The sequence below is a fragment of the Oncorhynchus clarkii genome, chromosome 12 (assembly GCF_045791955.1).
Source record: "Oncorhynchus clarkii lewisi isolate Uvic-CL-2024 chromosome 12, UVic_Ocla_1.0, whole genome shotgun sequence".
Lineage (NCBI taxonomy): Eukaryota > Metazoa > Chordata > Actinopteri > Salmoniformes > Salmonidae > Oncorhynchus > Oncorhynchus clarkii.
The window spans coordinates 32,942,700-32,953,958 of record NC_092158.1 but is presented as its reverse complement, the minus strand read 5'-3'; the positions used below and the strand labels follow the sequence as shown (position 1 = coordinate 32,953,958).

General features: G+C 41.3%; 1 protein-coding gene across 2 annotated transcripts; it reads right to left on the bottom strand.

The window, feature by feature from the left end:
* Positions 1-328: 328 nt before the first annotated feature.
* On the bottom strand, positions 329-10,883 carry LOC139423085 (etoposide-induced protein 2.4 homolog). 2 transcript variants are annotated; one of them, XM_071174727.1, is made up of 11 exons: positions 10,789-10,883; positions 6,895-7,024; positions 6,042-6,187; positions 5,565-5,625; positions 5,357-5,423; positions 5,122-5,246; positions 3,231-3,350; positions 2,930-3,041; positions 2,711-2,822; positions 2,509-2,583; positions 329-2,380 (listed from the first exon to the last, which is right to left on the bottom strand). In XM_071174727.1, the coding sequence occupies exons 2-11, from the start codon at positions 6,934-6,936 to the stop codon at positions 2,215-2,217; spliced, it is 1,026 nt and encodes a 341-aa protein (XP_071030828.1). In that variant the 5' UTR covers positions 6,937-7,024; positions 10,789-10,883; the 3' UTR covers positions 329-2,214. The 2 variants fall into 2 exon arrangements, with proteins under 2 accessions (XP_071030828.1, XP_071030829.1); XM_071174728.1 differs by having other exon boundaries at positions 10,649-10,823.
* Between the last annotated feature and the right edge of the window lie 376 nt (positions 10,884-11,259).

Here is an 11,259-nt window from a genome sequence, read left to right as displayed (position 1 = left end):
GCCTCTTGGCATGTGCCCTGTGTGCCCGGTCGGTATTCGGCCATGATTACTACAAGTGTAGATGGCTGGCTAGACAAACTACCAATTTAATTTAATTTTACTCTCAATAGTATGTTGATACCACAACGGAGTTTCTAAAAAATGTAAATATAACTTTTTATTTATAATTTTTCTCTTGGTTTTGGTTGGGTCCCCTAAGCAACCACTTTTTTTAAATTATGACTGGAGCTGGCCCTGGGTGGGAAACATTGAGCAACAAAGCAGCTAACCATAGAATAACATTTGAGACAAAATAAATTGGGGTCAATCAAGATTACTTCCAAGTAGATGTAGTGTATACTGACCAATTTTATTTAGGCAATACTTTTACTCCAACCTCACAAATATCAATCTGCATACATAAACACTATGCACTTCTTACAATTACTACATACCGTTTGTTTCAAAAACACTTCCCCTTCCCCCGCAACCCATGAGATTAATGACTAGGTGAAAGCTAGATGATGGTAATCCCCTTGGTGAGGTTGAACATTAGAGCCAAGTGACATCATGTAAAACAAGAAGCCCCTACAGGCTGTTTGTATTTGCCACTGCTCATGGGGGAACATAAACACAGAGGGTTTCTCCCCTGTCTGTTACTTCAAGAGAAAATCTGTCAGAAGTTCAGCTCAGTGACATCTTCCTATTTCCTACACTATAGTCCTTGGTGTGCAATTGATTTGAAGCAGAAGTAAATCAAACAGAGTAGTAAAGAAGTTTGGCAGTTTCATCTGATCTGACCCAGCAGCAGACAGACAGCTTCACCTGTCTGTCTAATGCTGCGTTTACACAGGCAGCCCAATTCTGATCTTTTTTCCACTAATTGGGCTTTCGACCAATCACATCAACTCTTTTTCAGAGATGATCAAAATACCAATTAGTGAAAAAAAATATCAGAATTGGGCTGCCTGTGTAAACGCAGCTTAATACACCCCTATAGAAAACCGCTTCCTTAAAACAGCTAACTCCACACAACAACCAGTGATTTCATATTTGGATTTTTTAGGTAAGGATACTCTTCCTTGGTAGTGTGAGGTTTAGATCAGGGCCTGTATCCACAAAGCGTTGCAGATCAGGAGTGCTGATCTAGCATCCATTTGGACTTTTAGATCATAATGAATATAAGATTGTATGGACAGATCCTAGATCTGCGACACTTTGGCTGTGTTTACACAGGCAACCCAATTCTGATCTTTTTTCCACTAATTGGTATTTTGCAGCCTACATGGATACAGGCCCATCTCCCATGCTGAAAGCGTAAAAATTAAGATTCCTCTAAATAAAGCCCTTATAGGAATAAAGTGTCCCTTTGTTTTCACCGCACAAGCTTATCCCTGGGGCAGAGGAGTAGCAGTGTCACCCTGGCTTTATAGCGAAACAGCTATTCATGAACAAGTCAGCATCCTATCAGGGTGAAAGGAATGTCACTTGCAACACAGAAAAAATTACACTTGTGCTTTACTTTTGAACATCGCACACATGTCACCCCCTTCAATTGAAAAGCCGAACAGGCGTCTTTTGGTCACACACATTTTCTACTGCTTGAGCTCCTGTTTCTCTTGTAAAATATTATCTCAGAAGTATTGTGGAGGTCCTGCACCAAAACAGTATCGTCACCCAAAATGAACACAGGCACGGCACGTATTTCAATCCAAGTCAATCATTGATAACATCAGTCCTGGCAAAAATGTAACCTTTTCCCTTTTCTCTTCCACATCCAGTGTTTTATACAAATCAGTCTGGGATCAGTCACTGGGTTATAAACATATTAAACAAACAATAAGATAGCAAACATTGGAGTTGGAATTGAAAAGAGCAGAAAAAAAACAAACAATGTATATGACAGCTTGTGCTGTATTTAAAGCTCTCAAATGGCACATCATACATAAAAAAAATTATTAAACAAAATAAATGAGAAAAATATATAATAACTTGTGTGTTTGAGTGTGAGGGACAGGGCAGTCAAATCTCATTCGTCATTCACATTAAAAACACACCTTGCAGGTGCTCCAAAAGAATATGAAGGGCTGTGGTAGAATCATTAAAATCACATAAAACCCCCCCTTTAACCAAACAAACATCATTCCTCTTCCTGTCCACAGAAAGAATCAACTGCTCCTCCATTTGTTTACTAAGCAGTTGCTGAGCTGCTCCTTTGTCGCCCCCTGGTGGCCATCACTGGGAGGTTAGGGGTCTCTGGCGGCCAGGTGAGGCGTGGGGAGAGGGGGGCAGCTTCTCGGTGGAGGTGGACAAAGTCAAGGACGACTGTAGGTGGACCGTTTTGTGGAACAGCTTGTTGCTAATCAGCACAACCAGAGAGAAGAGGCGCAGCTGGAAGTGACTGTGTGGAAAAGACACGGGAGGAAAGAGAGTGAGTGAGCAGGGAAGAGGATTTCACTGGTTCTTTTTACACAAGTGAATCTGTTTGATCACTGGACATTGTTAGGGCTTGCAGTGCACCATACTCACTATAATTTTGTTGGGGTCTTGGCCTCGTTAGCGCTGATGATGAACAGAGGGAACAGGATGGAGAACAGACAGCCACTAAAGCAGAAAAATATATAATTTGAGTGGATCATTCAAAATGATTTGGTATATCAGTAGAACTGAAAGTCTGCATATTGGAAGAGTCTCGTGTTTGGATTGAAAGAGGGGCTACAAGTGGCGTTACCTTATAATATATGAAGAGGGGAGGGCAGTCAATAGAGCCATGGGGAGACCAAAGCCAAAGTAATAGGGCCAGTTCCTCTCAATGTTGGACAGCCGTTGGTGCATCTCAATGCCTTGGATGAAACGGTTACAAATGGGTTGAGATTCTGCTCAGTTCCTATTACCTAAAATGAGCAAAATACTTTGAGAAGAAAAACATCTGAGTAGAAAGGAGGCACACCATGGTTGAACCAGCGATACTCAAAGCAGTAGAGGGAGTAGAGCAAAGACATGTGAAGAAGGCTGACCATCTGTCCGATGGCATCGATGGGGAAGAGACTCACAACCATACCCTAGTGGACCACAACAAAGACAAGATGATGAGCTAATAGATTGACTATTAACTTCAACCAATGGATGTAATGAATTAGAGCTCTCAGCGTTGATCCCAAAGACCCCTGCATGTTTTAATTTTAATATAACCTTAGTGAACCCTTCTTTGTGAACTTAGAGACACATGGGAACGTCAATTGCTGTACTACCTGAATGAGGAAGAGGGCCTGGAGGAGGAGGTTGAAGAGCATGTCAGCGATAATCTTACTGACGCTGGGGAAGGGCTGGGCTTTCCGACCAGACACCTCAAACGCCAGGTCAGCTATGTCCTACAGCAGACAACCAGAGGGCATGTTAACCTCCTGTTTCACTGTGTGACATATGTTATCATCTCAAAAGATCCTCGGGCAATAACAGTGTAAAAACACTGGAAGGGAATATAGATAGCATAGCAATAACACATTGGAAATCCGTTACTGCTGTGAAACAAAAAGGAAAGCATAGCCAAGCATTCATTCAACGTATTAAAGCCACTACTCCATCGCCTGAACATTGCTGGAAAGCTATAAAAATCGTCAATAGAGACCGTAATTGGTTTATGATAAAACTATGTATATACAGTGCCTTGCAAAAGTATTCATCCCCCTTGCCGTTTTTCCTATTTTGTTGCATTACAACCTATAATTTAAATTGATTTTTATTTGGATTTCATGTAATGGACATACACAAAATAGTCCAAATTGGTGAAGTGAAAAAAATAACTTGTTTAAAAAAATTATAGAAAATAAAAAACGGAAAATTAGTGCATGCATATGTATTCACCCCCTTTGCTATGAAGCCCCTAAATAAGATCTGGTGCAACCAATTACCTTTAGAAGTCACATAATCAATTATGTGCAATCTATGTGTCACATTGTCTGTCACTTGATCTCAGTATATATACACACACCTGTTCTGAAAGGCCCCAGAGTCTGCAACACCACTAAGCAAGGGGCACCACTAAGCAAGCGGCACCATGAAGATCAAGGAGCTCTCCAAACAGGTCAGGGACAAAGTTGTGGAGAAGTACAGATAAGCGTTGGGTTATTAAAAAATATCAGAAACTTTGAACATCCCACGGAGCACCATTAAATCCATTATTAAAAATATAAAAAATATGGCACCGCAACACACCTGCCAAGACACACCTGCCAAGACAACACACCCGCCAAAACTCACGGACCAGGCAAGGAGGGCATTAATCAGAGGCAACAATGAGACCAATGATAACCCTGAAGGAGCTGCAAAGCTCCACAGCTGAGATGGGAGACTCCCCAAACATATGAAAGAGGGTACTCTGGTCAGATGAGACTAAAATTGAGCTTTTTGGCCATCAAGGAAAACGCTATGTCTGGCGCAAACCCAACACCTCTCATCACCCCGAGAACACCATCCCTACACTGAAGTATGGTGGTGGCAGCATCATGCTGTGGGGATGTTTTTCCATTGGCAGGGACTGGGAAACTGTTCAGAGTTGAAGGAATGATGGATGGTGCTAAATACAGGGAAATTCTTGAGCGAAACCTGTTTCAGTCCTCCAGAGATTTGAGACGGACGGAGGTTCACCTTCCAGCAGGACAATGACCCTAAGCATACTGCTAAAGCAACACTTTAAGGGGAAACATTTAAATGTCAACTTGAAGGAGCTGGAGCAGTTTTGCCTTGAAGAATTGGCAAAAATCCCAGTGGCTAGATGTGCCAAGCTTTTGAGACATACAGCTGCAAGTCTCTTGGGGTAATTGTTATGCACGCTCAAGTTCAAGTTCTTTTTTGTCTTATTTCTTGTTTGTTTCACAACAAATATTTTGCATCTTTAAATTTGTAGGCATGTTGTGTACATCAAATGATACAAACCCCAAAGAAATCCATTTTAATTACAGGTTGTAAGGCAACAAAATAGGAAAAATGCCAGTGGTGAATACTTTCGCAAGCCACTGTACGACTAGTGCTCTCCGGTGCAAACTGAGCAACAGTTGTCCTTGACCAGCTATATCCCACCCTTGTTACAACGACAACCACAAAACATCTACGTCATCACCTGTGTACTAACAAAGGCCTCACCTGGAACCAAATGGCGTTGACTATCTTGCTGAGCACAAACAGAGGGAGCACCCAGAGAGCACTGAACACGGAAGTCAATATGAACTCCAGCCAGGACCACACGTTACCATGGAGTGAGGGGTCACCTGTCAAGAAATGCCTCTTTGAGTGACAGGTTTTACCACTGTTATTAACAAATCACTATGAAGCATGTGATAATGGAGTGAACCCACCCCATAGTTCCAGGCAGGCATACCGATAATTCTTGCTGTCAGAGTCTGCAGCAGTGGAATAAACACCCGATAGAAGAGGAACAGACTGAGCTGCAAAAATATTTGGAGGGATTACTAACATGAACAATGTCGTTGTAATATTACTTCTCTGCCCCTCTCATAGAAAAATCTATATTTGCATGATATGCATTTTTCAAACAGTTTTAAAATATAGAAAAGTATGTTTCTTACCCAAAACACTCCCCCATTCCATGCACAGCACTGAAAAATCCTACTGGCTAATTTGGGTTCACTGAAAGAGAGAGTATGACTACACATTATCACTCACCATTGTCATTAATAAGCACAAAAAAGGTATAGGCCTAAGCCTACTGTTCACACTGGACAGCACACAACGATCCATGTTAAAGTTTTTTAATATGAACCCGTCATAACTAGAAAGAGCATATCAGGTTAGATAGGGAGGAATGTTAAAAATACCCTTTTATGATATGTATCAAATAGCTCCTCGGACTGAGAGAGAAAACACATATACCCTTTTTTATACCCACAATATCGTGCCAACCAAAACAGAAATGTGCTGTCTCTGATTTTTTTCTTCTACACCACCCCTTCCAGCACGGTTCCAAAAACTGGGGGTTTTGAATCCAGTCCAGCTTGGCTCGGCAGTGTGAATAGGGTATTAAAGTCGTAATTGCCAGTGTCTACCTCTCCTGTTTGCATTCCTCACTCTGGGCCCGTCTCTGAGCCAGGGCCCCGCTGGCTCTCCTCTTTCGCTGCGCCTCCCTTTTCTGCTGGATGCGGGCATCCAACTTGGAGATAGTTCCGATCCCCAAAATGGAGTCCTTAATCCCCTGTAGGACACACAGAAAATTCAAAGTGAGACTGGGGTAAATGCCTTATGAAGAAAATCAACACAGCACATTCTTCTAATGTTGAACACTACACTGTATGTTAGACTTGGTATGTGTATACGTACATGGGTGGAAAAGTTCCTTTTAAATCCAAAGCAGTGTTGCAAATACAAAATGTATCTTAATATCATTGAAGTCAGGTAACTTGTGCTTAAATTCACTTGCTTAACTAGTAGCACAGTTGAAATAAAAACACTTGAACTATACCAAAAAAACAAGGCTAATCTTTGTACTGCTTTTGTGGAGGAGATCTTCATCTGGAAATAAGGTAATGAGGGTCAAGGTAAACAACACAAGGGTAAACATTTGGTTAAGCCATTAAATGTAGGCTACTATGGTTTTGCCCGAAAGCAATGTTTGCTCTAAAGCAAATAAGAAAAAACACGAAAGAAAAAGCTTAAACTTTATTATAATGTTTAATTTGTCTAGTGTAAAAACATATTAACTTATTAGACGAAATGTCTAATGGGCCGAGTGGATGGCATCAATTTAACTAGAACATAATTCCCAATGGATCTAAACAGAGCTTGCTAGTTGGTTCACCAGCTCATGATTCAGACTCATGATAGCTGTACCCTCCTTTAATCCCATGTGTAGGCCTATCACTTGTGTGTGGACAGACGGGGTGTGATGGGTTGCTGTCTGACCGTCGCAACATTACGGAGGAAGGCCCTGACACTGTCTGTCATCTCCAGACCAGCTGCAGATCCATCAACTGCAGGAGGGGGTGCAGGGGATCTGGTCAACTCTCATCGCAGGGAGGGCACACCTAGCAACCTGTGACATCACACCACACAGGAGAACAGTTACGGAGAGCAGCAGGTTCACTTTGCTCCAAGTCTCATGTTAAAGAGCAAGTTATTCAGCCTCTATTTAGGGAAGTTTTTATTCATGGCAAGGAGGAGCACACTAAGCAACCAGTGACATCACACAATGAAATATTTAGAGCAGGGCTCTCCAACCCTTATGCTGCGTTCTGGACAACTGGGAACTCGGAAATCTCGGACTTCCGACTTCAGTGCATTCAAGACAACCTAGGAACATACAAAGATGTATGTTCCTTGAAGACAACTGGGAACTCAGGAAAAAAAAATGACCTTTGACTGGGGAAAATGGTTTTGAAAGGTTAATCAACTAAGAAACTCAGGCTTTTTTCTAGAGCTCCTACTTTCCGACTTGAAGATCACCGCAGTCATGATTTTACCTATTTTTTCATTTCTTTTGTCCAGACATTTGAATATAGAAATTTATTAAATCAAACAAAACTATGCTACATTTTATCTCTGGGACCCTCAGGATGACAAATCAGAGCAAGATTACTGAATGTAAGTACTAGAGGTCGACCGATTAATCGGAATGGCCGACTTAATTAGGGCCGAACAATCGGAAATCGGTATTTGTGGGCGCCGATGTGCCGACTGTTTTTATTTTTTAATACCTTTATTTAACTAGGCAAGTCAGTTAAGAAAACGTTCTTATTTTCAATGAACAAATACCATGCTATTGTTTGAGAGTACACAACAAGAAACTTATCATGGCAACTGGTTTGATACATTCACCTCTGAAGTTAAATAATGTACTTACTAGAGGTCGACCGATTATGATTTCTCAACGCCGATACCGATTATTGGAGGACCAAAAAAGCAGATACCGATTAATCGGACGATTACATTTTTATTTATTTGTAATAACGACAATTACAACAATACTGAATGAACATTTATTTTAACTTAATATAATGCATCAATAAAATCAATTTAGCCTCAAGTAAATAATGAAAGATGTTCGATTTGGTTTAAATAATGCAAAAACAAAGGGTTGGAGAAGAAAGTAAAAGTGCAATATGTGCTATGTAAGAAAGCTAATGTTTCAGTTCCTTGCTCAGAACATGAGAACATATGAAAGCTGGTGGTTCCTTTTAACATGAGTCTTCAATATTCCCAGGTAAGAAGTTTTAGGTTGTAGTTATTATCGGAATTATAGGCCTATTTCCCTCTATGCCATTTGTATGTCATTAACCTTTGACTATTGGATGTTCTTATAGGCACTTTAGTATTGCCAGTGTAACAGTATAGCTTCATTCCCTCTCCTCGCTCCTCCGTGGGCTCGAACCAGCAACACAACAACAGCCACCATCGAAGCAGCATTACCCAAGCAGAGCAAGGGGAACAACTACTAGAAGGCTCAGAGCGAGTGGCATTTGAAACGCTATTAGCGCGCGCTAACTAGCTAGCCATTTCACTTCGGTTACACCAGCCTCATCTCGGGAGTTGATAGGCTTGAAGTCATAAACAGCACAATGCTTGACGCACAACGAAGAGCTGCTGGCAAAAAGCACAAAAGTGCCGTTTGAATGAATGTTTACGCGCCTGCTTCTGCCTACCACCGCTCAGTCAGATACTTAGATACTTGTATGCTCAGTCAGATTATGCAACGCAGGACACGCTAGATAATATCTAGTAATATAATCAACCATGTGTAGTTAACTAGTGATTATGATTGAATATTTTTTACAAGATAAATTTAATGCTAGCTAGCAACTTACCTTACTGCATTCGCGTAACAAGCAGTCTCCTTGTGGAGTGCAACGAGAGAGAGGCAGGTCGTTATTGCGTTGGACTAGTTAACTGTAAGGTTGCAAGATTGGTTCCCCCGAGCTGACAAGGTGAAAATCTGTCCTTCTGCCCCTTAACAAGGCAGTTAAACCCACCGTTCCTAGGCCGTCATTGAAAATAAGAATGTGCTCGTAACTGACTTGCCCATTTAAATAATATATATATATATATATATATATATATATATATTTAAATCTGCAAATCGGCGGCCATTCCGATGAATCGGTCAACCACTAGTCCAAACACACCAAGACAGTCGCGAAGAGGGCACGACAATACCTTATCCCCCTCAGGAGACTGAAAAGATTTGGCATGGGTCCCCAGATCCTCAAAAACATATAAAGCTGCACCACTGAGAGCAGCTGGTTGGCAATACCGCCTGGCATAGCAACTGCTCGGTATCTGATCGTCAGGAGCTACAGAGGGTAGCGTGTACGGCCCATCACTGGGGCCAAGCTTCTTGCCGTCCAGGACCTATATACTATGCGGTGTCAGAGGCAAGCCCAAAAAATGGTCAAAGACTCCAGTCACCCAAGTCATAGACAGTTCTCTGCGGTACCGGAGCGCCAAGTCTAGGACCAAAAGGCTCCTTAACAGCTTCTACCCCCAAGCCATAAGACTGCTGAACAATTCATCAAATGGCCACCCGGACTATTTACATTGACACCACCCCCTATTTATTTTTACACTGCTGCTACTGGCTGTTTATGGCAAATGGAGCATCACGTTAGCCTGTTACAATCTGCTAGTTATCCAACCCTGTTCCTGGAGAGCTACCCTCCAATCCAATCCCAGTTGTAACTAACCTGAGTCAGTTTATCAACCAGCTAATTATTAGAATCAGGCACGCTATATAAAATAGCGTTGGAGTGAAAAACTACTGAACAGTAGCTCTCCAAGAACAGGGTTGGAGAGCCCTGATTTAGAGAGCATCAGGTTTGCTTTGCTCATAACATTAATGTTAGAAAGAGCATGCCATTGTATATGGCCTATACTATTATTCAAACAATTTTCTAAAATGGTTATAGCATATTTCTGAACAAGTATAGATCTATCACTCTCACTTTGCAGCTAACAACATCTATATGCAAGCCCAAAATAAATGCCACATTTGAGCATGTGGACACCTCATGTGCAGGCCTAGATCGAGGGACTTAGTGTCTGCAAATCCCTTGTTCAGTTTGGCTGTTAAAGGTTTCAGGTTAATGTAACATACACAACTACAGTGGAATGCCTTTCTTGCGAACTCAAAACCCAACAATGTAATACTAGAAAAAAAGAAATAAGAATTAAGCAAGCATACAATATACAGGGTCAGTTCCAATACCATAGTTACAACGTGCAGGGATACTGGAGTGATGGAGGTAGATATGTACAGGGGTAAGTTGACTAGGCAACAGGATATAAGATAAACAGGGTAGCCCGAACATGTATGTGAGTGTGTGTGTGTGTGTGTAGAGTCAGTAGACATGTATGTGCATGGCATTCTTATGTTGAATAGCCAGTTACATTATCAAGTGATGTTAGAGACACCGTTATCTAGCTAACTAACCATCTGTTGTTAGCCAGTTATGATTGAAACGTTGTTTTGCCTCAATTCTAGGAACCCCAAGGGTCCCTGTGTCTAGGGGCAGACAACACTGAAACGTTAGCTAGCTGCAAGAACATTATACAACAAACTGTTGTTAATCACATACCTAGCTACTTGCAAAAACGTTAATACACAGACGTTCAGTAGTAACATTAGCTAGCTACATTAGGTGTCAAAACAAACAATTATAGCTACCTAGGCAAATCGTCCCAATGCAAAAGGTGCAAGCTAACATGACCGGCAACTGTCTCGCTAGCTAACAACGACTTTAGATGATTTAGCTAATTGAATCAAAAACAAGCCAGATAATCGATTATTTAGTCAACATGGCCTACCTCATACGACAGCTTCACTTAAATAATCTCTTCACCTCTTTTTTTCTGCAACAACAAACCAAACCCTGCCCCGTAACTTGTGTAATGCGCAAACTCCAACCTAACGGATTGTGGGAGATGTAGTGTGGTGTCTGGGACGGCTAAAAGTTGTGTCATCTGCTTGCTCTTTTGGGGTTATGCCCTACGGAAGCACCCGTGACAACTATTTGTGTAAAGGGTTTTGTAAAGACAATTTTCCAGTGAATCATCACTCATGGATTTCATACCATTAAACACTGTAGTAGACCAACATATACTAAAAAAAATAGAAACACAAGTGTTGGTCCCATGTTTCATGAGTTGAAATTAAAGGTCACAGACATTTTCCATCTGCACAAAAAGCATATTTCTCAAAAATGTTGTACACAAGGTTGTTTACATCCCTGTTAGTGAGCATTTCTCCTTTGCCAAGATAATCAATTCACTTAACAG

What these genes read in the sequence shown, in the direction of transcription:
- LOC139423085 (XM_071174727.1), bottom strand. Translation starts at nt 6,936, where the DNA reads ATGACAGACAGTGTCAGGGCCTTCCTCCGTAATGTTGCGACG. An exon ending in TCTGACAGCAAGAATTATCG is followed by an intron (nt 5,247 to 5,356) that starts GTATGCCTGCCT and finishes ATTTCTTGACAG; the next exon opens with GTGACCCCTCACTCCATGGT. An exon ending in GTATCGCTGGTTCAACCATG is followed by an intron (nt 2,823 to 2,929) that starts GTGTGCCTCCTT and finishes GTTTCATCCAAG; the next exon opens with GCATTGAGATGCACCAACGG.